General features: G+C 51.9%; 7 protein-coding genes and 1 non-coding gene across 8 annotated transcripts; 6 read left to right on the forward strand and 2 right to left on the reverse strand.

Annotated features, from left to right (window-relative positions):
* Positions 1-1,001: 1,001 nt before the first annotated feature.
* Positions 1,002-2,442, forward strand: J4E86_002159 (uncharacterized protein; the record flags this gene model as incomplete). The annotated part of the gene is made up of 8 exons (XM_051442722.1): positions 1,002-1,178; positions 1,238-1,272; positions 1,321-1,394; positions 1,451-1,669; positions 1,718-1,903; positions 1,956-2,101; positions 2,155-2,266; positions 2,315-2,442. 8 exons carry the CDS (start codon positions 1,002-1,004, stop codon positions 2,440-2,442), a joined length of 1,077 nt encoding a protein of 358 aa, XP_051306310.1.
* A 209-nt stretch (positions 2,443-2,651) lies between these two features.
* On the reverse strand, positions 2,652-3,179 carry J4E86_002160 (uncharacterized protein; the record flags this gene model as incomplete). Its single annotated transcript, XM_051442723.1, has 1 exon — positions 2,652-3,179. One exon carries the CDS (start codon positions 3,177-3,179, stop codon positions 2,652-2,654), a length of 528 nt encoding a protein of 175 aa, XP_051306311.1.
* A 1,508-nt stretch (positions 3,180-4,687) lies between these two features.
* On the reverse strand, positions 4,688-5,185 carry ALTA12 (60S acidic ribosomal protein P1; the record flags this gene model as incomplete). Its single annotated transcript, XM_051442724.1, has 4 exons — positions 4,688-4,734; positions 4,790-4,931; positions 4,984-5,061; positions 5,117-5,185. The coding sequence occupies 4 exons, from the start codon at positions 5,183-5,185 to the stop codon at positions 4,688-4,690; spliced, it is 336 nt and encodes a 111-aa protein (XP_051306312.1).
* A 327-nt stretch (positions 5,186-5,512) lies between these two features.
* Positions 5,513-7,313, forward strand: J4E86_002162 (uncharacterized protein; the record flags this gene model as incomplete). The annotated part of the gene is made up of 8 exons (XM_051442725.1): positions 5,513-5,729; positions 5,787-5,868; positions 5,923-5,947; positions 6,000-6,278; positions 6,328-6,563; positions 6,611-6,824; positions 6,878-7,063; positions 7,116-7,313. 8 exons carry the CDS (start codon positions 5,513-5,515, stop codon positions 7,311-7,313), a joined length of 1,437 nt encoding a protein of 478 aa, XP_051306313.1.
* Positions 7,314-8,492: 1,179 nt separating this feature from the next.
* Positions 8,493-9,841, forward strand: J4E86_002163 (uncharacterized protein; the record flags this gene model as incomplete). Its single annotated transcript, XM_051442726.1, has 3 exons — positions 8,493-8,566; positions 8,724-9,339; positions 9,569-9,841. The coding sequence occupies 3 exons, from the start codon at positions 8,493-8,495 to the stop codon at positions 9,839-9,841; spliced, it is 963 nt and encodes a 320-aa protein (XP_051306314.1).
* Positions 9,842-12,199: 2,358 nt separating this feature from the next.
* On the forward strand, positions 12,200-15,823 carry J4E86_002164 (uncharacterized protein; the record flags this gene model as incomplete). Its single annotated transcript, XM_051442727.1, has 6 exons — positions 12,200-12,830; positions 12,945-14,683; positions 14,737-15,043; positions 15,237-15,350; positions 15,399-15,626; positions 15,675-15,823. The coding sequence occupies 6 exons, from the start codon at positions 12,200-12,202 to the stop codon at positions 15,821-15,823; spliced, it is 3,168 nt and encodes a 1,055-aa protein (XP_051306315.1).
* A 993-nt stretch (positions 15,824-16,816) lies between these two features.
* Positions 16,817-17,432, forward strand: J4E86_002165 (uncharacterized protein; the record flags this gene model as incomplete). Its single annotated transcript, XM_051442728.1, has 2 exons — positions 16,817-17,051; positions 17,158-17,432. 2 exons carry the CDS (start codon positions 16,817-16,819, stop codon positions 17,430-17,432), a joined length of 510 nt encoding a protein of 169 aa, XP_051306316.1.
* A 745-nt stretch (positions 17,433-18,177) lies between these two features.
* On the forward strand, positions 18,178-18,275 carry J4E86_002166. The gene has a single exon. It is a non-coding gene; the product is annotated as a tRNA-Leu (tRNA).
* Positions 18,276-26,745: the final 8,470 nt, after the last annotated feature.

The raw sequence follows: 26,745 nt of genomic DNA on the forward strand, positions 1-26,745 counted from the left end.
ATGAATTTATGGCCAAGGACAAATTCTATGGAAAGACATGTCAACCTCTCAATTTATGTGTCTACGAACTTGATAGATTGTTGAACGAAAAAAAATAATCATCCCATTCGTTGCTGTGTAGAGACTAGAAATGTACCATGCTGCTAATGAAGCTGTACGCGAGTACATTTAGCGGCTAAGGCGTTCACCGGTTTGTGCAGCATTGTCCAACACCAGCAGAGAGGTAAGCTTGGGTATAGCAGAACTTAAGTCGATCTACGAACACGGTCCGCGGCCGGTAGTGTCTTGTCACACGCACCCGTAGCAGATTCACCTCTACTCAGGTATCCAGTCTGTTTGATCACAGGCAGCGAAAGCTTAACTGTAGCAATGCGCCGAAGTAACACAGCATGACATGATACACAATTTCACAGCGAAACACATGCGCTCGAAAATGCTAGCTGCCGTAATGATGAACTGTGATTTGCCAAAGCTACAGACATGGATGTGTTAAGCTTCACATGTGAGCGAACCCCGCATTCAGCTGTGGTAGCTTTCAAACGCGTGCCATGCCACGAGATTTGGTTGAGTGATGGCAGGCGCGATTCAACAGCAAAGTCATGTGTTGGTGTCAAGTTGGGGATCGATTGCCGGGCGCTGGATGAGGGATATTATAGATAGGTACATGTGCAGGTCGTTGCGTCGATCGTTCGCCTGCGGCCAATGGCTTCATCCTTCCGTGGCCGTTAGACTGTTTCGGGGATGCGAGCTGCACAAAGCGTGAGGTTAACCCCACCATTCCATGACCGCGCTCCGCATCTACACACTCTCGCCAACACCAGCCATTGTCGCCCGACCTTCCTCTCCACCACCAACCTCCACACTCGACACCAATCGCGCACCCACGTTCCCTCCATCCAGCTTGACGACGCCGCGGTCTTCATGGAGCTTGCCCGGCTGCTGGCCCGATCGCGATTGCCGTAGGAAGACTGCACCGTCTTCCACAGCTAGCGATAGCCAGTATGCCTAAGCAGGACGAGGGGAGGCCAAATGTACAACAGGACATTCCAAATAGACCCAGAGATCTGACCGAGGTTTCAAGAGCCGTCCTGCGCAGCGAGCAGGCCAAGCGATGGACCAAGAAGTACCGCACCGAGGTCGCTGCAAGCTCCAGCAGTCTGCTCTCTACGTTTGCTGCTGTGCGTGCATCTCTATCGGACACGAGGTTATTAGTTTTGCCAGTGCTGATAGCTCCCAGTATCCTCTCGACTCGGTCAAGACCCGCCTGCAAGCGTACGCCAGCCCCCCAGCATTACGCAAGACACAGCTAACACGACATAGCTACAAGTTCAACTCCTTCGCCGACTGCGTTCGCCATACCTACAAGACTGAAGGCTTCCATGGCTTCTACCGTGGTATGCCTCACCGCTCACAGCTGCATGGCCAACACCCGCTAATGTACGCGTCATAGGTGTTTGGTCTCCTCTCGCAAGCATAACCCTCGTCCGCACCGTGTCCTTCTCCATATACCAACGATCCAAATACGCGCTCGACAATTGGATTTACCAGACTACCGGAAGCTCCCCGCTTGTTATCGCTAATACCCGGGATGCGTGGCCTACGTTTTCGACGATTGCGTGCTTCGGGCTGGCAGGTGTCAACGCGGGTGCCGCAATCACGGTAATCGCATGTATGACAGATCTACTGCCGTTTATGTGTCGCTAGCTAATTCAGTTAGGTCCCTTCGAATTGACGAAATTGAGCGCCCAAATTTCCGTATTGATGGCCGAGCGCAACGATGGCGGCGGCAAGAACGAAGCGGTCCGCAAGAGCTACCAGAACTTGGGAACCTGGAAGACGGCACAAAATCTGGTCAAACATCGGGGTTGGACAGGACTATATTCTGGCTTCCATTTGCATTTACGTGAGCGAGCCGCAGATCGCTGCGAAGAAATGCAAGCGCTAACAGGAGACAGTAAGAGATTCCATCGGCACCGGCATTTACTTTGTGACATATGAGAGTGTGAAACAGGTTTTAGCCAACGCGCGAGGTACTTCACCTACACATCCACTGGCTGTAGTCGTGGCTGGTGGACTGTGTGGACTGGTTAGCTGGGCCTGCGTAAGCTTTCGCTTCCTATGTGGTCTTGAATCATGTACTAATAGGTATTGCAGATTTTCCCGATCGACACGGCAAAGAGTATCTACCAGCGAAATTGCCTCGTCGGAGGCAAAGACAAGGCCACGCGCCCAAAGATTCATTTCTTTAGTCGCCGGATGTATCGAGGTGAGCACACCTTGACAAATTCGCAAGGCTTCTACTGACCCAATCAAGGCCTCGGTGTCTCCATGTCTCGTTCCTGCATAGTCAACGCCATTTTCTTTACTGCATTCGAATTCACCAAGAAGCGCATCAACGGCATGTCTTACGACGAGGAGCTGCTTCGTGCCAACGACCTATAGCTAATTCGACATTTCCATATTTGAGGTTTCACTTGTATCTGCATAAGGGCATGGAGTAGGTGCATATTTTGCTTGTATGCAAGTGGATATGTAGATTATCCTGGATCTGAATATGCCACTACGAGCATATTCTGAGTGTGACACGTATATTGTGCGCCTGACCTCGAAGCTATACGCAATCTCCTCTGTGAATTTCTCAAAGATCTCATTTAGTTCTTGTCCACCTCCGCCTGGCACTGCTTCCTCTCATTTTCATCCGCATGACCGTGATAATCGCACGGCTTAGGGTCGTCCTCCGGTAGCCCTGACTCGACGATTTGACTGTAACGAATGATGGCGCGCATGAGGAAATCGTGTGGCAGACTGGCTCGAAGCTCGAGTTCACCGTTCTTAGCAGAGTCACCTGTATCCCCAAAACCCCGGCAATGCATCTCCACAAAGAGATCGAGGATCGCGTGATCGTTGGGGAGATTAGCAAATCCATGGATCACAGCTCCGTAGAATACAGCCTTCGCAATAATGTGTTCGAACAAGCTATCGCGAACCCTTTTGTAGAACACTAGAGAGAGAATGCGATCGCCAAAAACAAGAGCTTTGGTACGTGCAAGTTGTGCCTTGCCTACCCTCATGTCTTGGTCCTCCTCATCGCACCACTCGGAGTCGTTCTTTGGAAGCCTCTGCGAGTACACCCAGTCGACGAAGATGCTGACTATCGCCTTGTTAGCTCGGTGGTGCATACTTATGAGTGCTCTCCACTTGCACGTGCTGCACTCAACGTCTTCCAATTTGACGACACCTTCCTGTGCCTCTTTCCAAGGACCATTCAACGCCTTCTTGAAGTAATCGGAGTGTTCGACGAGTAACGAGCGATGGATGTGGTATTAGGTCTTGGTGTCGCCTACTTCGACAATGGCGAAGATGGAATCTTGGGCAGCCTCACTAGGAAGTAATTAGCCCGTAGACTTTTGACAATTACTCTTTGAAATACCAGGGGCGCTTCATTCTTGCGATCTTTTCCGTTGACATCGTAGGCTTGGAGCTCTGTTTTATCTATAGGCCTGCTGTCGTGTAGATCTGGACGAGTTGTCGGGGTCGTAATTACAATGGAAGGAGCAGTCGGGGAAGTTGGCTTACTGCACGTGGTGGTAATTTGGTCTTGGTCCAGGCTTTCGAGCTTGCCTCTTTCCACTTTGAGATTCACCGTCACCGTGATTTGCGTGATTCGTTGGCACATCGTATCTACGCGATACGACGCAATGACAGTACTCTACTACCTTGTAAATGAGCGGAGCTGACAGAAGTCGTCAGCTACTTCCATTGTCCAGATAGCGAGTTTTCACTCTTCATGAAGCATTGTAGTGTCTCTTCTCATGACGACAAAGACATGCGACAAATCTTGGTGGGTATGTTCTGTACAATCAGACTGGCGCGCGTGACCGGCCCCTACGCCAAGTATAGCGAGGAGTTGTCCAAAGTCTTCTGAACAGTTAATGTTCTAGAGGACCAATGTGGATAGTAGTGAGAAGCACAAAATACATGCAATGGAAGTCTTAGATGTTGGCACGACTGACCTTGAGAGGTAGTCTCAAAGGAAAGATGGCGGCTAAGCGAAAGAGAATGAGGCAATTGGCAAAGGCTACGCCTGTATAGGTGTCTGATGCAGATCCACTTAGCCATGGAAAATACAACTCGGAGTTGGAGGACTGAAGGGTCTGGCATGAAGACATGTAATGTGAGCTGTACTTGCGAAGGACTTCACAAGCATAAGGATTCATGCCTGTCCCTCATAGTAAAGGTAGGCTAAGGTACTGACTTTGGGCAATGATATGTTGAGAGGAGTGCCCATGTAAGCGATGATATGAATGCGCGAATCCGAACTCAGGTTATCCGACTAAGGAATACTAGTGCATGATTAGGAATCCTAGTCACGTCAATGTATCACTTATATCAGGCTCCTTTCATAGCCACAAACCGAACACCACAATGGCTGGTATGGCGACCGAACTACCGCTCCGAAACATCACGACATGTACCCGTTTGTTGCACTTTTCGAAGTATTCATTGACCTGCCGACCTAACATATCTCATGACGCCGTCGTTGTTCTTCCGGGAGGGCCCGTATGCAAGTCGTGTCACCGAATAGTCGTGACTGTCCCACCCCAGCAATGGGAATATGCCCGCTGATGAATCCGTTTTGCAACCCCGATAAAGGCAAATGTCGAAGAAAGGAAGGGAAACGAGACGCTTAGTCGAAGAGACCGAAGCCCATGTCGTCGTCTGACTCCTCCTTCTCTGTTGTGTGTTAGTCTCCGTTCTATGCTCGGCGAGGGATGTTTGGTAGACGTACCCTCCTCCTTCTTCTCCTCGGCAGCTGGCTCGGCACCGGCAGCGTCGCCAGCGGCAGGGGCAGCGCCTCCAGCAGCGGGGGCAGCACCGCCGCCTGAACCGACGTTCAGGAGCAGGTCCTTGACATCCTTGCCCTCAAGAGCCTATTCACATATCAATTCCGTGTTCTGCTCCAGCGTATCCGTGTATGCGCACCTTGGCGAACAGAGTTGTCCAGATGGGCTCGACCTCCTCGATCTTTGCGGCCTTGATGAGAGATTGGAGCTTGTCGGCCTGTTCAAATTAGCCATTGTGTCCGCGATTGCGAATTGCACCTCGGGAGTCGTACAGTGATGTCGACACCGTCATCAGCGAGGATGAGAGCGGCGTAAGAGGTGGCGAGCTCGGAGGTAGACATTGCGACGGATGTGATCGTGATATTGTCGTGAGTCGAGATGTTGAGAGTGTCGGCGCTGGTGAATTGAATTGATGGTGTGGACGGCGCTAATCGTGGCTTTCGCTTAGCGACGTCTAGCTGCATCGGGCGTTAGCGCGTTGGGTGAGGGCAACTTGCCCCTCGGTGACGTCCGGGCACTTTCCCCGCTATCAAGCTGCATCTTGGCTTCCCGACCGGCTACTTCCAAGTTCGCATATTGCAGAGTTCCAGCTTTCACCACCGTTCGGATTAGCCTCAACCCCACCGAAAGATTCCCCAACCAGCGCCGATCAGCGTCTGCAGCACACAATGACCGACTCCCCACTCCCACGGATTCCGCTGGATCCGAAGGAGCAGCCCATCCTCGACAAGCTGCAGTCCATACGGACGGAGCTGGAACTACTGAAGCGTGATCGGTCCACCTATGTCAAGAGCCAAGATGTCTTGAAGCTGTACGACCAAGTTATCGAGCAGGTCATAATTCTCAACGAGATACGGGAAACCAAGCGCCTGGAGCAGAACAAAGGTATGTCACGTTGCCACCTGCCCAATGTGGCCTGTTGATGCTGACATCGTCGCATAGTCGATTACATGCTCGATGATTGCTTTCAGCTCATATCACTTGCGTATCTGACCGTCGGAAAGAACCATGAACCACCAGCAGTGTTAGTATTTGGCGGTGTCATGTGTTGTATACGAAGTTACTGACAGTAGTTCAGCTACTCATACATATCGACAATCAAGGTATTTATACATGTCGGAGGTCATGTGCACGTCAATGTCTGACATCCCACAGCGCCTCTTGGACCATCTCAAAGAAGCCACCTTCTACTCGCAAAAGGATCTGGAAGCCCTGGACAAGAACCTGCAAGACTGCCGGCGTTATGTTGAAAGGGGGCAAGAAGGACACAGCCCGCACCTGCTTACTCTCCTCGATGCTCGTATCAAAGTTTGCGAAGAGACACTAGCAGAACTGAAGCTGAACCTATCTGGACTGACACCCGAACTGACACCGAAGTGGGAGAAGCTTGTCTCGATACTAAGATCCCTTTGCGGCTGCAATGCAAGATCCAAGGTTAGCAAACTCCGAATAGGCCGTTACCGTGTACTGACCGGATCTGTAGTTCCCACTTGAAGAGGTTGAGGAGTACTCAGAGGAGCTCAACAAACTCGACGAAGAGCTGAAAGAACATGGAATTCGCGCGTATGAGACGGAGGGAACCACTGAAGAGAAGCTGGCCGAGATGGTCGACAAGATGCAACTAGCCACCGAACACCCCGAGGCCGCACCAGACGCCAAGACTCTCATCGGCACGCTGCTACGCCGTAATTTGCTCTGGGTCACGTTGATCAAGCAAAAGTTGGTGCATCCCGCTAATCTTACGATCCGGACTAACACCTGAGCAGGCAAGGACGCATATCCCCCGCTTTCAAAGACACCTACGACAAACTTCTTGCTATCCGGAACAAACTCGAGAAGCTCACTCTAACACAGGCATGGTCCCTTCGTGAGACTGATCTATGGGACTTCCAGCGCCAGCTTGACCGCATAGACGAGGCACGCGTTGACGGTAATTTCGTTGATGCACTTGGACGTCCATCTGAGATCTACGAGCAAAGGGTATATTCTCACAGACGTGATTGTCTATACGCTCACGGGCTAACGTGATGTAGACACTACTCTATCTTCTCAGGAAGAGCTACGCTCTCATCTACCAGCTGCTCTTAACTTCAGAGCCTGTGTCAGAGGCATTACTGCCAATATACAACCAGCTGACCACACTTCGGAAATGCTTACTCGAAGTCAAGAAGCTGGGAGGTGTATCCTCACCAAGAGAGCTGTACCCATACAGTATGAAGGTTGGTGCACCACGCCATGAATACATCGATACGTCTATTGACTCATATATAGCTGAACTCAATTGACAACATGCGGGTAGACGGCAAGTTCATGGTTGGCGAAGAGATACCCGATGGACAAGGACGCGTAACACAACTTCTGGAGGAATGCTTCGAGCTCGCCTACGACCTGAGAAACGATGCCGAAGACAACAACAGCTCCGCTGATGTCACGCCATCGACCGAAAAGCCCGAGCCCCTTAGCACCTGATGTATTCTCTCTCTCTTATATTGGCGCTGTACATCTTGGCGTAAGACGATCGCTCCCAAACTGGCCACCCACATCTCTTCTGACCTGTCTTACTCCGGCGATTCTCTCTCTTGTGGCAAACACGTGTAGAACCCTTGTACTTTCTGTACTTCTAACTATTACTTAATATGGGTCAATCATTCGAAGCTGTTCAATTTCGTCTTCTGGTGGCGTTGGTGGTGGAACATCTGCATCCTTGAAGGTTAGGTGGCTTCCGTACGATATGCCTACAATTATTAGCGTCTTTGGCTATCAGCTTCGGCTCTCCCTCTTACAAAGCTCTTCGCCTGTGGCAATGTCTCTCAAAGCTCGATACGTGATGATTTGACGTCGAGTATCCCGCATCCATCCTACGTTTTGTTCCTGGGTCGAGTGATTGAACATGCTTCCCAATCCGAATATGATGGCTTGTGTGACCTTGCTGTTACCGTCCGTATCTACGATTGGCCAATTGCTAGCATGAGTCAGATTTTGGGTACTTCCAACCACCTCTAATAGATACTTTGATCAAATGTAAGGCCATCAACCTGCTATAACTGCCGATGCCCGCACATGCGTACGCATGCTATATGTCCAGAGGAGGTGGTAGCGCGATAATACAGCAGCTCAAAACAAAGAACTACGTACTAAGTGTAATGATAAAGCGAGGTCTGCTCTATGTGCTTCTTGTTTTCTTCTATTCCTAGGATCAATACAGGACATATGTCTATCGTGGTCCCCGATGGTATGTCCCTGGTAGCAAAAATACCACGCCCTACATGCTTTGTTAGTCATCCGCTACAACTGATCTGCCATCATCTCGAGAAACGTACCTTTTGGCGTATCAACCTTCAGGACAATATCTGGACATCGTTGAAGTGGGATGTCGTTCGGCGCTGTTTGGAAACCCATGGTACCTAGTAAGAAGATCGGCACTTCGCAAAGCAGCAAGAATAGTTACAAGGATACAATAAGGACACCAGTCAGCAGTCCATTCCTCTCAAACCCACGACATCACTTTTGGTAATTGTATCACAAAAATTTATCACCGCGCTAAGTCCGCGGTCCGAAGGCTTGGACCCTGAGGGTTGCGCCCCACTCAAGCTTCGCTCATGGCTGGCCGCTTTCGTCACAGGTCCTCGCAACACGACTGCCAGCACGATGGCCCAGCAACGAGGGCAAGCAATGGGAGACTCCCTCAAGACGGCACACTCCGTCAGCCTAAAGGTCTTGCGGTATGTTGGCACGTCCTCTATGCTGCTTCCGCACGGCGTCCTGTCGCAAAGCTGATCGTCGCATCATCTCATGACCGCCCACCTGACTTGTCTATCTATGCATATGCCATGGACATGCCAATAAACTGGGGACTCAGCGTATTGACGTCGTTTCCAGATTGTCTCGTCCATCTCTCGCGGTGCAGCACCCTCTCCCGAACTCCAAAGACCTAGGCATATCACCCAAGGCGTCGCTCGCGTACCCCACACCGAACGACACAAAAGACCAGTTCGTCCTCAGTCCCGTGTTAAACCTTCCTGAGGCGTTTGGTAGCGCCTACGTCGGCGAGACCTTCTCCTGCACTTTATGCGCGAACAATGAGCTCGATCCATCCGACAATACAAAGGCGATTAGTGGAGTGAGGATACAGGGCGATATGCAGACACCGTCAAATCCTGCAGGGTCGCCCCTAGATCTGTCTGGTCTAGAAGAAGAAGCAGAGAACGCGTCCCCAGGACCAGCGGAATCATTACAACGTATTCTACGATTTGAGCTTAAGGAAGAGGGCAACCATGTGTTGGCAGTGACTGTCACGTATACAGAGACCGCACTAGGAGAAGGAAGGGCAGCGAGCGGCAGAGTACGAACTTTTCGCAAGTTGTACCAGTTCGTGGCTCAACAGTTATTGAGTGTGCGCACCAAGGCTGGAGAGATTGGGCAGAAGAGTGGATCTTCTCGATACCTCCTGGAGGCACAACTGGAGAACATGGGCGAAGCTGCAGTCTGTTTAGAGGTACGTCGACGCGTTCTAAGTCTCACGATTCATGTGTTGGTACTATCATTTACTCCAAACAACGAGTCAGAGCGGCTCCTTTACGTTGAGGATTTCGGCTCCATCACTAGCTCGATCGCAGAGTCCGATCCGGCAGTCTTGTAGATCCGGCGCTATTTCGCTGCTTCAGATAGCCTACCACCACAGCCCTGCCCCTAGTAGGCATTGAACCACGACTGACTCCAAACAGGCAGTCAATGTAAACCCGAAACCACCCCTCAGATCTACGTCGCTTAATTGGGATATGCAAGCCTCAGGTATCAATGCGCCGATATTGAGCCCACGGGATGTGGTGCAAGTCGCGTTTCTTCTCGAACACCGGCCTAGCGACAAGGACGAAGAGATGGCTGGTTCCATGACGGAAGACAACAAAAGAGTGCTGGGTCAGCTTGCTATCCAATGGCGGAGCGCATTGGGCGACAGGGGCTCTCTCAGCACCGGATGGCTTACGGCTCGGCGCTGAGCGTGTCTTGTCCAATAGACTTTGCGTCGCGCTCTAACGTCGGTACGGTTTGTATATCTCCGACCGAAAGTTCTGACGCCCGTACCTGCAGTTCCAAGCGCTTGGTCTTGCATTGTCGATCTACCACGGTAGGTTTGCGTTGATTGAAGTCATTCGGAACCTGCTCCGTGCGCTGTGTCAACATGAATCGAGTAGCCCGGACTTCGTCGCCGAAGATTGAAAAGCAACCTCTTGACTATATTTACTCGCGTATGACTGTACCTCTGTCTACCACCGGCTATATCGAGGTCCATGTATGGATGCGTGGGGTTGCGGAGATTTCGATGGAAATTTGTAATGCCGAACATGCTCAGAACGCTGTCACACAGTCCATGGGTAAGTCCAACACAGACAGCCGGAATGCGGAGGAGGATCTCTTGGACGATCGACGTGTGGAGCGAACGCAAAAGCAAAGTCGACTTGGACAATCAAGGCATTGGATGCAGCTGGGGCCACGCGAACAATTCTCCTCAAAAAGCACGTCTAGTCTTACGGCATTGACCACTAGTGCGCCCAGCAGACCGAACAACAGAGCAGTCAGCTCTGAGGGAATCCGGAGAAATCGTTGGAATCAATGGCAAAGTTGGTGAAGCGCGGCAGAAGGAGCAAGGAGCCCCATGATTCCGGCCTAATAGCGCAGATGAATAGGCGACAGACACGGGAACATGTCATGACAGTCTGACGAACTACTCGAGGGTTGGGCGATCGTGGGGGAGTCATTTTATCTCGGTCAAATACGAGAGCGTGAGATGTTTGATCGTCGGCCCCCAGGAATGCAAGATACGCAGACGCCGAGTGATGGAAAGTAGAGCTCGTATGTATTGAGCAGCACAGACGAAGTATTTTGAGGTGGCTGCAGCTGTCAGATTACGTGGGAGAGCACAAGCAGTAACCGTTTGAGGAGCTTGTGTGTCGAAATCGGCAGCCGACCGCGGATCGACATGGCTATATGCTACATGCGTCTCTGGGCGGGCGTATGCAGCTCCAACACCGAAGACAAGATAGATACGGTGACATGTCCTGGTGGAACCGATGTGCACCGTTTTGTACAGTTAGGCAAGCAGAGTTGAAACGACAACGGTTTAGATGGTGGTCAGAGCATACGACGGCGGGCTGGCTAGAGCGTACCGCAGGTACCTGTATGCATCTATGTGCAGCAAGAGGTACCGTATGCTGTGGCATTGGCCTGACATATGACAGGTTCGGTGCATAGATAATGCTGGACGGGGTGGAGAGTGGGCGGCAGTTTGCAGGTCAGCGTGGGGCGGTCTATTTTCTTTGTCTCGGGAGGTTGAAGATGTGCAAGCACTGCGCAGAGTGTGGGGTCGCGTCCGGGACACGACAGGCAGGCCCCTATTCGTACCGCAAAGTTAATACCGTGTATGCGTGCTGTACGCTGAAGGTGAAACACATGCAAATTGCACGCACACCACCATGGCTGTGGGCGCAATAACCGTCGTGTTGGTGAAGGCCGTCGACGACCCCTGAACGCGCAATGCAGCGCGGCCAATCCGTCTTCGCCCAAAGCAGGCTGGGCTCAGGCCGTGCCTTCCCAAACCAAGCGGCGCCCCCTGGTCGTGCTTTCCGAAGACAGGGTCTAGCAGCGCGACATGGGACGACGGCACAGCGACGGGCGGAGACGCCTGTGCGTCGAGTGGAGCGACACGGCCACGCTGGGCGATGGAGGGCGTACCGTGGGACGCTGTGTCTACGCCAAACTCTGCGGGCAGATGAAGGTGCTGCGCGCGGGTGCCTTGCATGGACAGGCGCGCGTCGCCTCGCGGCCGGCCTCGCTGACAGGCTGCGCTGCGCGAGAGTGCAGCAGTCCGGTCCAGGCCGAGGGGCAGTCGAATGCTCAGCGCGGGAGCGGTTAAGCGCTAGACTGTCTTCCGCCAGCGATAAGAGTGCTTGTGGGTTAGCTGCTCGAACAGGCCGGAGTCTGTCCCTATGAATTGGCCTGTGACCGAGCGCAGCGCACTGAACCCTTCTCCGCCAACCCTCTCCCCATTCACTCTTTTCGCCCGCAAACCGCCGTCGCGACACCACCGAGCACCCTCGCTGTCTACTGTCTACTGTCTACCGTCCACTGTCTACACGCAGCGCCGCCCACCCGCCCCCGTGCAACCGCGCCCTCAGTCACCGTCGCACTCGCTCTGCCCTTCCCGTGCATAAGCCTCACCACCACCCGTTGCTGCGGACCCCCAGTCTCCAATGACCTAGAGTACAAGGCGACTCGACGTCCCACACGCCGTGACCGCGCAACCCCACGACGCTCTTTAATCGCCCATCTTTTTGGATATCCTATGCCCACCATCTAACATGGCGCCCGCTCCCTCGTCCACCGCCGAGCAGTCGTCCACCCCGCTCGCCGACTATTTCTTCATCTCCGGCATCGAGTCGTCGCAGGTCTACGACGAGCGCACCCAGAGCAATGGCATAGTCACCTCCCCGCTCGCCCAGCCCCCGGTCGATGAGACCATCGAAGAGGACCGCGCCCTCGAGACCGATTCGATCCGCCCAACCTCCCAGGATGGCCTCTCCAACGGCGACTCCACGCGCCGGCGCTCTGCGAATCGGTTCAGCGAGAACCGCCAGTCCAATTGCACCATCATTGGCCCAGATCCCAAGCAGACTGCGAGCAATCGGAGCAGCGCCACCATCAAGGGCGTACAGCTTGGCGGCTCCGGCCTCAGCGACCAGGACTTTGACATTGCACTGCGCAAGTTCGCTTCCGAGCGTGATACCTTTCTCGAGGAAATTCAGTTTACTGCTGGTGTTGCGCAACAGGCCCGCTCCACCCCCACGAGGCCGCGACCCAGGCCACAGCGCGTGTCACAAGCTAACAATGACGATGGCGTCGGCAACCTCAGGTCCGGCGTTGGCAGCATTCGACGGCGCATCTCCACAATGCAGAGCAGTCTGAAGCGCCAGTCGTCGACCGCAAGACAATGTAAGTTGCATTCCACACCATGTCCGACCAGGATCTGTGCAGGGCTGGGCCCTGGCCTCTGGCTTTGACATGGGTTATTTACTTTTTGATCGACGCATACTGACGTGCATGCAGCCTCAATCCGAACGTCGAAGCGCATGTCCGGGTACAATTCCGTCATACCGGCACCGCAGCCCTTCAACCCGGAGCCGGATATGCATCCTCTGCTACGCCGCTACGAGCCTGTTCTCCTAGATCGTTACCCGCCACGGAACATGGTCGAGGAACTCAAGAGGCGCAATCCCTTTCCCGACTACGTGCCCATGTTTGCATTTCCTAATGATGTTAGTGTCGTCTCATCTGACGAGCGCCCAAAGAGCCAATGGCATGGTTTCGCCATGACGAATGGAGATGGCTCCAAACTTTACGGCATCACCATCATCGTCTGGCTGCCTTTGAACGCCACCGCTGCAGAGGGCCTCGAGCGCCAATGTGAGGAATGGCGAAACTTGCACATGAATCCAGAGGAGCGCGAGCTGGCAAGCAGTTTGGGCGAGCGCCTAGCATTGGAGCGCGCAAAACTATCGCAACTACTGACCAAGCTTCCGTCTGTGGCCCCTGACTCGGAAGAGCGTGACGACTTGGACGACCAGATCGGAGCCGTTGAAGAGAAGATTCAACTCATGACCGACTTACTTCGTCCCGTAAGGCACGGTGCCGCCTCCAAGATCGAGGGACTGACTGACGGAGAGACCGGACTCTGGATCCCCCGTGCTTACGGTGTAATGGGTCGAGATGCGAGTTTGACGCCTTTCTGGAAAGAGTGGCTGAAGGCCGTTGTTGTCCCCATGACTACTGGCGCAATCCTTCGAGTCCCCGCCAGCTCACCGCGAGTTGGCATGTGGCAGCCGCTCGAGCGGTACGTGGTCAATCTCTGTGCAGAGGCTCTTAGTCCGATTACCTCCATCACGCAGGTTGAACTGGCAGTCCGTGAGCTTCGCATGTACGCCCGCAAAGAGGCAGTCAATGAGCTGCCTGGCTCCCGGAACATCGACATCTATGCCCTGTTCCGATGCATGTCCATCCCCAACATCATTACGCTATTCGAGTATGTGCTCTCGGAAGCTAGGATCATTCTCCTCTCCTCACACACGGCTATGCTGCATCTGGCCAGTATGGCGATAACGAACCTGCTGTATCCCTTCCAGTGGGCTGGTGTCTTCATTCCAGTCTTGCCTGCTCGTCTGGTGCAGACGATAGAAGCGCCATGCCCATACATCGTAGGAATCGAGCGTCGTTACGAGCCCGCCGATTACCCCGACGACGACTACGTGCTCGTCGACCTGGATGCTGATTCAATAGTCTCGAACGGTCCACCACCACCACCACTACCACGCCAACAGCGACGGAAACTCATGTCTCTCCTTCAACAATCTGCACCGCATCATATGCGCTACGGTGTACCTACTGGCCCTCCTGCTTATGCGGTAGAAGCCTTCCCATACGACACTTTCGCCTCCGAGAATCCTGGGGTATTCTCGTACAGAGCACATCCTTCGACTGTCCAGAACTACGTCGGGCTGAACTCGACGTCTTTTGGGACAATGGTCGGATCACCAAGCTCCAGACCTCTAATCTACAACGCCTTCTTACAGTCAAGTGCGTCCAGTCGTGGAAACGACCGTCCTTCCACAGCGACTACCATAAAGACATACCAATCTCCGCCTTCGCCCAAGGTTTCTCCTGTATCGACAGTCTTCCCACCCATGCCCAGTACTCCCATCTCGCGTAGCGATTCTGGCTACGCACTCCAGGCCAATCTGCGTGAGAAACGATCCGCTCACTTTGAGACCTCAAGTCGGCGAAGTTCATCGGTAAGTTTGCTCTACTCTGTACACTGTGATAGCTCATTGACTAATGTGGCTAGTTTGGTTTCGAACGTGTCCCTCAAATCCGGCGCCCCTCTCAGCCGTTCCTTGGCCATGCACCGAGTGCATCAACATCGTCTCTGAGCCATGAATACAAGGCGGGGTCCTCGTATGCGCCATCAGTGTATGCACAGTCAACTTTGGCTGCATCCACTATCATGCCTGGTATGGCTACGCATCAAGTGCGCAACACTGCAACAACACAATGGCAAGAAGGTCATTGCTTGCAGTGGAGACCGAACGAGGACAAAGCCATGTGTTCAATATGCGAGGAAAAGTCTGATGACGGGTTGTATCGTTGCACCGGTGAGTTTCAGATCCGCTTAGTGCAACTTACTTTTCTAACAATGTGTAGGATGTAGCACATACGCCCATGGTAGGTGCGTCGACTTGATCTGCATTGTCTGCCCCACAGCATTTCGACCTGATCAGGTGCGCGCATCGTTTGTACGATGCTTCGCTAGCCTGTTCTACACGTACAGACGCTATCTTGTACCAGCTAGTGGCGAGCGCAAGAAGTCTGGTATGACCTACCAATTCAAGATGGATGAATTTGTGAAGAGCCTGCCAGCCGAGAATGTGCAGTATATCGAAACGCTGCAGCAGACACAAGGTCAGTGTTGCTACTACAGTTTTAGCACCACATACTAACCTACAGTAGCTTTCAACGAATTTATCCATGAGCGTGAGAGCAAGTCTGCAGATGATCCTACCATCAAACTTTTTGATGAAGTCATCCTGGCAAAGCGAAACCGCGGAAAATCCTCATTCTTTTACAAGTCCAAGGTCGACTTCTTGTCCGACACAACAGACCATCTTTGGCGCACTGCGTCTGCGACTCCACCGAATTCTCGCTTCCCGGGTGACTATCGCTCTGTGATCAGCCGAAGTATGTCATCTACACTCCCTCAGCCAGACACTGCTAACAGAATCGCAGTCCCCGCGAAGCTCGATCCCACACTCATGAAAGAACCGCGTGTCATTCAAGGCGTGCCACGCGTCCCTCAAGGCAAAGCCCGCCGCAAGCCCATTCCATCCATGCTCGGGCCTAACGGCAACAGCCCGCCACAAATCCATACCTCATGATCTCTACACCAAAACATTACGCTCTCTATAACGACGAACCCGACCTCCATGCCTCTCCCTCCTTCGTCACAACCTCACATCTTTCCGTCTCATCATTGTACTACATGTAACATACCTAGCGACGGAGTTTTCGGCGCACCACGGCATTGCGAGTGGACCTCGATAGTCCGCTGGCCGGTGCTTGTTTCTCAGATTGGATATCTGATGGAAGGATAGAATGTCATCTCCGAAACCATCTTGCATTACATGGGGTGGTTTGGAAATGCTTTTTGCGCGGATCGATTTGGATTCCGACTCAGTGCGTATTCTCTCTCGGCTGTATACTGGGCGGCGCAAAAGAAGCATTTGGTCTTTATGCGAGTATACCTTTGTAATGCGTTTCCTGCCCTCTCGCCCCAGATTGGCATATTCTATTGGTTTTTACCTGCCACATGCAAGATGTTTTGGCAGCAAATGGCTAGGAAGCGGCGAGATTCTTTTGTATATCATTGCATTAAGCATAACATGAGCAGTGGAAGAAAGAATCCAACCAATGGACAAAGTTTACTACAGCATGGAATGCTGAACAAAAGTCATCCCTTAGAAAGTTCTTATCCCTCGAAACTCTGTTATCGCCCACGCGATTCGAAACAACGCGTACCACGTTTCTAGCACTGCCACAAGATGCAGGAACCCGTCCAATCACGCACGTGTTTCTATTCTTGCTGTTCCTGACTAGTGTTTTAGCGCACCCCCTCTGGGGCAAGCGTCGCTAAGCTTGGCAAGCGTCCGCGTGTGCCGAGCCCCTTGCCTTGGGGATCAGGTCGAGACTCATAGAGCCGCTCTGCTCTTCTTTCTCTCTCCATCAACAGTCTTCGTTGTACAGTCATTCTTTTAGAACCGGTCTCTTACAGTCACTCTTTAGACTACACTATCGTTAATACAAAGTCGCCGTTTCTACCACGTCTTCGTTCACCTTTTCAACCAACCAACACTCCCACTTCAACCGCAACTATGCTCGGACGTACCGTTTTCGCCGCGACTTTCTTCGCGCTCGCTCAGTTCGCCATGGCTAGCCCCCCTGGCTGCCTCCTCGGCGCTGTCAACCAGTACGAGGACCCGTCCGACATCAAGGCTGTCTGCAAGTCCAAGGACCTGAGCTCAAAGGTTGCGGAGCTTTGCGGCAACGACGCCGAGGCTGCCATGGAGGCGATTGCGGACATTTGCAACGACGTGGATGTTGATGTTTGTAAGTACAGCCTTTAGAAGCGGATGCGCTGTTACACACCGGACGAGAAGATCAAGCACAGCAAACTCTACCTTCCATGATCGCATGCTGACAGGACATGTAATAGCGACTGCGATCTCCTCCGCCTCCGGCTCAAAGACCGCTACCGGTTCATCCCACAAGCCCACCGGCACCTCTGGCTCTACCCTCGTCTCCATGTACCCTACCGGCTCGAGCGGACAAGGAAGCAGCAACGGCACTGTCCCCGCTGCCACTGGAGGACCCAAGCCTTCTGGCAGCGCGACTGGCTCTGGCGGTCTCCCCGAGGCCACCGGTGCTGCTGGCAAGGTCGAGTTCAGCCTTGCCGCTGTTGTTGCTAGTTTAATAGTCGCTGCTTTGTAGATAGGAGAATGATACATCGTGCGAGGGAGATAGTGCGCAGATATGGAATAGATAAGGAACACTGGGCTGTTTATCGAAAATGGAATAGAGGCGTAATTGCATAAAACGGAAGAATGCTGCACATTGTGCTACTCAAAGTCATTTTCCTCGTGCGTTACTTCTGCTTGGTGCATATGCAGCATGCGATGCTTCGAATCTTACTAAACTTTCGACATTAAAGGATGAACGCAAACTCGCTCTACCTAGCAAGCCACAACAACAATCTACATGGGGCTATTCTCCTACTGCAATTTTACCCGGAAGCGTTGAACTCAGTAGTAGCGATTCTAGACCACAGCCAACGATGCCCGATATCCGGGGGGCGCGGTTATACGGCCACCATGAACAGTTTCCACCACTTTCTCTAACAATAGCCATTACCTAACTGCATGGTCATATGTTAGGACCCAGATAATGCGCGCATTGCTACCGAGTTCATGCTATCAGGCGTTTCACGAAGCCGCTTTCTGCTGTGGGTACTAAACAGAGAAAGTAGATGTGTGTGAACCGCTGGCTACGTGCCCCGCCTCAACCCCCCACCTTCCTTTGAGTCATATCTTGCGCCATGGAACCTCATTTCAAGCATGATGCTACTGGAGACTCCAATTATCCATACCCAAACTCTCTACATGGATTATCTTTACTGCTAATATAAACCGTCATTTTTTTGGCTTAGTCATACATCAGATACAACCCGTATCTTTCCGGCAGAATGGCCGAGCGGTCTAAGGCGCTAGCTTCAGGTGCTAGTAGAGCAATCTGCGTGGGTTCGAGTACGTTCCCAACAATTAAGACGTTTCGTCAGACACTAATAGTAGTATAGATCCCACTTCTGTCAATATCTTCTCTTTTTGCTCTTTTAGACAACTCGAGTTTACAAGGAGTTAATGCTTTTTTTTGACAAGCTCGTAGCATACGAGCTGCAAGACTGCGCTATGATTGAGTAGACTATAGAACAATAAACAACGTTGCGTTTCTGTGTGCGCTTTACGGTGCTAACAAGCTCCTGCGTATAAGCCTTGTTATCTTCACTTAACAGCAACTACTCTACCTAGCCTTTTTCTAGTCCGCAGATAGTTTTTTAATCTACATGTTAGAGATACGCTGTATATACAGTAAAGCATGAATTCAAACATAGATAGCTACATGTACAGATCTGTAGCTCTAAGCATAGTAGAGTATACGCGCAGAATATAATACCTAGGTAACAGATGTGTAAAAAAGAACACGGAGAAGTAGACAATCAAGTATTGTTCATACGCGTTTGCACAGAGTACATGATTTTCGCTATCCCCCAAAAAGAAACTTCATGTGAATTACCCTGCATTTTAGCCAAACAACCACATCGCTTTCTTAAAGTACGTCTTTCCGGTTCTGTGGCGCCTTCCATGCGGTCATCAGCTCTACGACTACCGCCGACCTGCGCTCAGAGAAGCCTAGAAGTTCGGCAAATCCATTCGCTTCTCTTAACTCCAGCGCCCTTAGCAGGTCCTCGTGCCTGTAGGATACCCTGTGCGCGTTGCGATGTACACTAGCATTATAATTAGTGACGATATAGTTCCGAGCATTCCGCCGCACATTCGCGTTGGACTTCGAGTGGGTGTGCAATCTCAGTGACAGCAACAGTATATTATACTTGCGATTTCTCTCATTCGGCAACACCATGCGCGCATCACATGCGCACCCATATAAACCCGCCAAAAGCAAGACTGGCATAACGCCGGTCGCGTTGGTGGCATTCGAATCTGCAAATACTGCTTTAGTAAACCTCCAGGCTCGATAGATGTTTCATAGTCGGCGCTTAGAGGTTTGTTGATGGCCGTCCTTTTGGTCTAGTGAGGTTGAATCACGAGTGCGAACGCAACTGCACACGCATATTACTGCACTCGGATCAGCTCTGTTGTCCTTAGGCGGAAGATCCCCATCAAATGCGCATCTCTCGCGCAGTGCTATCTCTTACTTTTTGATCCTGGAGAGGGAATCACGGAAGTCTGCAGCAGGGAAATCGCATTTGCGCCGTTCCGCTTAGCGCCGACACCGAACTCATCGTAAACATTGGCTTAATATTTGGGGGAGGTGCAAATGGCTGCGCGCGAGTAAAGATGCCTTTGGTAGAACTAACGTCCATTGGGTATCCAACAACGAACCGCTAGTGCTTTCCTCGCACAGCCACCGTTATCAGATGTAGTATATTCGAATTGTGCGTTCGCGTATCAATCCGCTCTAGCATCTTGATAACCCCCATCGTCATACAATAGACGACCACAGTTCCATCAACTAGCTCATAAATGAATTCGATAGGTCTGTAGGTTTTTCGGGGTGTAGTCCCGCGACCCTGCGATTCGATCATGACATGTGAACCCGCTTTCTCGAAATGTTGCGACGAGCTGGTAGGGTACGAAGGATATTCAGCTCGACGCCAGGACCTCATTCCAGTGGTGCTGTGATTCATAATGGCTGCTGGCAAGTTTGGTTGTGCAAATTTGCCTATCTCGAGGTCCGCCGTTCACGCATCCCAGAGTGTTGTGACCTTGTGCCTTCTTCGTGATTTCATCTCGCTCCTTCTCTTCCTCGATAGAGTTCTCTCGGAAGTCATGTTCCGGTGCTTATGGCAGGCATTGGGTTACAAATCCGCTCGCGGAGCGGCTCCTGCACATTGAGTGCGTCTCGCAGGTCTCGACTTCCAGGAAACCTGTGTTGTGACTTGTCCGCGATGCAACCGTTTGCTTATCCTGTCCGTGAAGCTGGTTCCGTTCCACTGTTGATGGGCGCGGAAGTGTCCTCCTGACTGCTATACATAGGTACCTTCCCGTACCCTACTGTTGTGCCGTAATCGGTTCAGCTGTGATAGGCTCAACGCTGGTGCTCCTCGTCAATCATAAGTCCATCATTGAGTTCTGACCAGTGTCAGACCAGAGCCATTTTCATCTTTGGACTCTCTTGTGCGTGTGCCCAGCATATTTTTCCTCCATGTCGTTGGGTCTCCAATCGTATCGTAGTGGAGTAGGAAGTTTCGTTCATGGAGGTAACATGGAAGCCCTCTGGTATTGGAAAGCAGTACCATCTCTTTCTTTCCAAACAGTCTGGGACTCCCTCTTTAAAAGGTTGTTCCCTCTCCCCTCTCTTTCTCTTTCGTATCATCATCATCAGATCGAGCCATCCCAAATACCAAAAGCTTCCTGATCTTTACCATCATTACCCATCATTCCACTGTCATTTGAAGGCCGCAGTACGCCCTCACCACAACTCATCATTTCCCATCACACCACCGTCATCATGATGATGAAGACATACACTGCCGGCGCCAAAAACCAGGAATCCAGATTCTTGCAAGATTGGAGGCAACCAAACAGGACCTCTCCTCCGACTTCCCCTTCTCCTCCCACCACACGCTCCACTACGCCATCATGGCGGTCGCCATCAGATGATTCGCGAAGCCGATCATCATCAGAATCCTCTTCCTCTTCGTCCAACTGGAGGACGGGGTCACCACCTCGACCCATCCGCAATCAGGCAGGACTACCACCACCTGATGAGCTGATGGAAGGGGATATCGTCTACCTGACCCCGGAGACAATCCCAGACTCCTCCATCATTAGGGGGCACAAGAATCAGAGCGGCTTTGAAAATCACCCTATAGTCGTCCTGGGAAAGGAGAGACGAAATGGCACCATGATCGTTAGTTTCCGGCTGCTTACCACCTTCAACGGCCACACAGTTGAGGAGAAGAGACAGGGCGGTCGAGAACATCAAAGAAAGTTCTTTATGATGGTTGAGAACCATCAAGATATGGCTAACTCCACGATCAACCCGGTAGCCAAAATGGCTCCAGGTTTCGATGCGTTGAAGAGACGGAGCTACGTCAACCTCTCGAGTAATTCTCGGTTCGAAGTAGAATACGAGTATCTCGAGGCCTTTGGAAAGGATCCACTGCGGAGGCTTGACGCCGGGTCAGTCTCATATATCAAGAGCGCATGATCCGACACCTAAATTCCTCTTTCGACAATGCCGAACGCCACCGATGGCTCATGCCTGAAGGTCCCCGGCACCCACCCCAGCGTCAAGGTCTGAATCCCGAAAGGGTTGTCGTCTTCCCGGTACGCCTTGCGAAGTCGTATGAATTCGAGGGACGCATCAACGACCTCCAGGCTGCATCATGTGCTGGCAGAACGACGAGTCACAATCTCATGTAGTCTTCTACCGGGCGATTGTCGCTGGGTGATCGAAGGATGGTGCGGACGCGATTGGATCGTTGGAGTTTATAAAGTCTGCTTGCGCCGCTGTAGTACTATAATAATTAATGTCTTATTCGTTAGATCTCTGCATTCTCGATTCGTGCTCGCTTCGTAATCACAAATGTCGGATAATAAATGTGTCGGGGATGGATGTGTTGTGTGCGAGATTTGTGAGGGGACATAAGTACGTCATCCCGCACTAACCACGGTTGCGCGGTCCCACTATTATCTGCGCGTACACACAACATCGACCTGAACTTCGCTCATCGTTGATGCAAACATCTTTCTGAGGTTACCTAGTCTTCTGATCATCTCAGCCGTACACGTAACCGTCTACAGTGCTTCCTCATCCTGAGCTCAGTTATGACCCATACTCAGGTAGTATCTTTTGACAAGCGCAACCGACAAAGGCGATGGCTACTAACGACTTGTTATTTCGATCCCAAACTGCAATATACTCACTTGGTCTCGGTCTACTATTGTTTGTCCTCGTTAGAGAGACTGCACACAGCTTTTCTTTCTCGCCACTCGCTGGAGGGTACAGTTTCCACCACATCAAACGATCTCTCACTACCTACGGCCCTGTATCGCTGTTGCGATGCTCTTCCATTGGAGTTTTTTTTCCGTCACTCCCAAGTTATCATCCCCATGGCGACTGTACCACTAGCCACGAAGGGGGTCGACTGATCGCCTACGAATAGCCTCCCTTTCATCCGTTCATGGACATTGTACTAGTGAATACAAACATGACTGCGAAGGTAGTGGCGAGATGACATCAGAAACTACAAGACTTACAGAGATGGTAGTTCTATGACCTTCACTTGCGTGCCTTGGCCGCTCCTCTCTGGGTCTTCTTATATTTCCTTACGCACAAGCCATTCATTGCTAACGCACCTAGAGTGTTCTCAAAAGCGCGTTCCAAAAGTACTTACACTCCTCAACTCCTAGCAAGTTCCTCGTCCACTACTTCGCTCACACCCAACTCTCGTTCGCTTTCAGGTCTGGCCTCGCCGAAACTTCGTGCGACCCCCTTTTTCCAGCAGTCCCATCATATTGTTCTAACAACCGCGCAGGGTTTCCTTCTCTTCGATACACGCTATTCCAAGTACTTTGGGCGCTGTATCTTCCTGTATCTGCTACCATACTTCCGCAACCACGGCGCCCTTCAGCCCGTTGGCACGCCCTATTCAAACCACCCTACACCCGACATTCACCGCGCCTTGGTCACATTATCCCTACCTTCTGCTCTGAACACGTGCACGCCTGGATTTGAGCTGCTATATAGCCCCTGCACTCTCTTCTCTCCCTGTATTACAGAGTCAACGCTCACCACCTACGATCGGCGTACAGTGTCAACTGCGAAATTCTCCTGGCCTGGCCGCTGACGAGTCGATGGAAGGAGATACCGGAGACTTGTTCTCAGGTCTTGACTCTACGCACATAGTCGCCCAGTCACACGAGCGACTACACGAACCATCTGCTTCTCAATCGAACCTTGAACATGTTTCATACGCTTACGATCATACTATGCGTCCTTTCACTGGCGTATACGAACTCAACGGTTCTCACCCCCGCGGATTAGTACACACTACTATCGCAAGTCAGGGGGAGCAGGTCCAAGACGATGTGGGAGCTGATCGCTATTCTGATACCGTGAACAGCCCTGTCGGGGGAGCTTGCAATGCGACTGAGCATGGAGCCGGCGCACTCCTCAGCGTAGACATGGGGAGAACTTCCAGTAGTCCGCCGAAAATCTTACATGAGTCAGAGCTCGACACAATAATGCACAAACTGGAGGAGCCGATCCAAGAGCTAAAATTGGGACAACGCAGTCACGAGACCGCCATCTCCGATGAGCTCACGGAGCGCATACCAAAGCTGCCACTCAGTGTCGAGGCGCCCCTGATACCAAGTCTGGAAACGGAGTTGTCTACAGCGACGGAAGCGATGCACTCAAACTCGAGTGCGCTGACCGAGAACACGATGGAATCTACAACTCCAACGTACCACTCACCGCCACATCGACGGCATGTTACGTCTCCCGATGGGACAAGTCAGAAGCCTCTCTTCACTATAGGATCTTCTGTGTCTATGTTCAACCCTGTCCAGGACAAGACCCCACCCCTTCGACGGACTCACAATTTCATTACCAGCACACCCGTTGTTGGTAAGGTTTACTACATCCCTGAAGGTGGTTACTTTCCTGCCTCAGTCATTCACATGCAGAAACAGCAAGAAGGCTTCTTCAAACATCCAGTACTTGTCACTGATGTAGATCATGACTTCGCGTACTTCTATGCTCTTACTAAATCCCCACCAGCTGCTATTGGAGAGATGGCAATGTGCCTACGCATAGGCAATAGTACAGCAGATGAAGGTATCTGCACATTAAGACTGGCGAATGGCTCACTCCCCATGCAGACCGAGACATGGATGAACCTGGAACAGCGCTTCTACATCGAGTGTGAAAACTTGAATGATTGGGCGATTGATGTTCGTATCGATACGGATGATTTATGGAAGCTGTGGAGGCGCGTACAGCAACTGGAGGCACGCCAGAATCGTTTCCTCTACAAGCCACTTCCACGAGACATGAGTTTATTGCAGCCTGGAACAGTCGTCATGTTGTTGAACAATCCGCAATCATCGACTCTTGGCGCCCCTGTCCTTATAGTGGAAAACCAATACCCTTGCCTCCGCTATCTGCGCGTCAAAGAATTTAGCGAGAACCCTCACTTCAACCCAACATCACGGCGCACTACTGGACCACCTCGTCATCGGTGTTTGGAAATCTGCAAGTACCCAAAATTTGGACATGATGGCACACCAGTCATGTTGGTTGAGTCTGATTCCCCTGGGATGCGGGAGTCGTCTTATGTTGAGGTATACTCAGCTCCCAGTACAAGCACTTTCGACATGTGTAAGACCTGGTGCTGGCCGCCGGTAGTCATTCAATCCCAGTCGATGGCTATACTTCGTGGTTATAGCTCATTCGTAGGAGCGCGCTTCAATTTGCAGATGACTTCACGGTCGTCATTTGTAGGGCCGACAACCCCCTTCCGCAACGGAGTTCCACAAACCCAACATGGCAACGTGGGATACCAGCCATTGCCACACCAACATGGCTACCAAACAGCCGTGCCTCCTCCACCGCCGCATACATCGTTTGGGTTTCGCCAACCTGTCCAAAACAGTCAACTCACTGGCCTTTATGGACATGCTGGCGCCCCGTACTCACCAAGCATGTATCAGCATTGTAAGTGACACACAGTATACTCTGAATACAGCTGAGTGCTGACGTCAATAGGCCCTACTATACTGTTTGACGGCTATGGCCACCCTTATCCGCGCATGTAATTGTTCGCAATGGTTGGTTTGAAGAGGATATTGATTCTATTTGGCCCCTCACGGTTCGGGCAGGATTGCTAGGTGATCTAAAAGTTCATGTAAGAGCGTCATGTTGGTGAAGTTGTAGTTCTTGGAGCACTCTGTAATTCAGACGATCGTCTTGTATGATATCTCCTGATCGATTGTCGGTATTCTTAGTCTCTTACGACCGCTTCATAGCCTTCATACCAGTTTAATCGACATGTAGTCGTGCTCTCCATGCCAATATACGCAATGCGAGCACATCGGCTGTTTTTATCAGCAAGAGAAGTTACCCATCACTGCTCAGTGTATGGTTGCGAGTAACCTGCGAAGTGCCCCTCGTGTTCTGAGCTGGGTGTGCATGTTGTCAAGGCCCTGATACAACCCTCTAGCTCCTTCCTCACCTGCCGCCTTCGCACTACCGCAGACTCGACCACCCTCCCACTGGTCCACATCATATGGTGGACAATTTCCTTCGTCCTCTGGTATATTGTGATTGCCGCTCTCTTCTCGGTAACTGCATTAGCCGTCACCGGTGGTACATTCGGCAGAAGGAGACACCGCAGAAGGCCCTCTCCCGTATCGTACATCAGGAGAGGAAGGCCAAGCAGCAGGTAAGGGACTGCCAGTACCGCTTACTCGTTTCGCAATAGCAGAGAGATTAGACCGCGAAGCCCAGAAGCTCAACCTGGATGCCGGAACTGGGCCTGATCGCCGCGCGCATCACCCGAGCCGTAGAAACGCCAGTAAACATTACCTTGCGAGACCCTTCTCTTACTATGCACATCCCTCCTCGAGACGAAGGCTACCCAAGACAGCATCGTTGAGATTGAAGGCCGAGGGCGGAATGGGTCCTTCGGCGACAGGCAACCGAATACGCTCCACGCAGTCGCCGACTCGAGTCAGAAACACCAGACTTCCTCACTCTTACGGTCTCATCCCACAGCGACTGTCGTTGAGGAGCGCCATTGTCGCATGGCTACAGATCCTCGTGTAAAATCTTCCGATGCCACAAGCCACCAGGGTCGAGATTCGCTCTCGACGCTCGCCGCGGGATGCCTCAACCTACTATAGTTGACGATACCCGCCATCCACGAAGACACTAGTCAGCACTATCACGCCTTCGGTTCGCACCTTGTCGAAGGACCCGAGGTCTAGTCCTGTCTCCACAAACGCCTGAAGATCCAGAGCAGCTCGTGACCCGTCACGATCGAAGAAGCCCATCGCGACCCTCTTCCATCTTATCGTCGCCGCCTCACCGACATTTCTACACCGAGCAGAGTGCGCTGCTAGCCCCACCTAGGAAACCATATGCGTCGAGGAAAATATCAAGTCCAATAATCGGAGGCAATATGGGTGGAGATAAGGTATTCAGAAGTCAAGAGTGAGGGGAATACGCTCAATATCGGCGTGGCACATGGCAATGTGCAGCCCCTGTTGAAACAGGCTGCAAATGAGATGCGTGTCAGGGACTGCGTTTCGAAAGCCACGCTGACCGCGCTCTACTGTATCGAACCTCATTTAATACTCGGGCAATGGTTGTGTGCTGCACTGTCATCCACGCGAGCCGGAAGTAGCGCCTAAAGACGACATCTAGAGGTTCGTCGCAGCGCGTGGATGTCTGGGCATCTACAAGCGGAAGTGCGTGGGCAGATGCCTCGGTGTTACAC

This window comes from Alternaria arbusti (genome assembly GCF_024043155.1).
Source record: "Alternaria arbusti strain BMP 1465 chromosome Unknown scaffold_2, whole genome shotgun sequence".
NCBI classification, from domain to species: domain Eukaryota; kingdom Fungi; phylum Ascomycota; class Dothideomycetes; order Pleosporales; family Pleosporaceae; genus Alternaria; species Alternaria arbusti.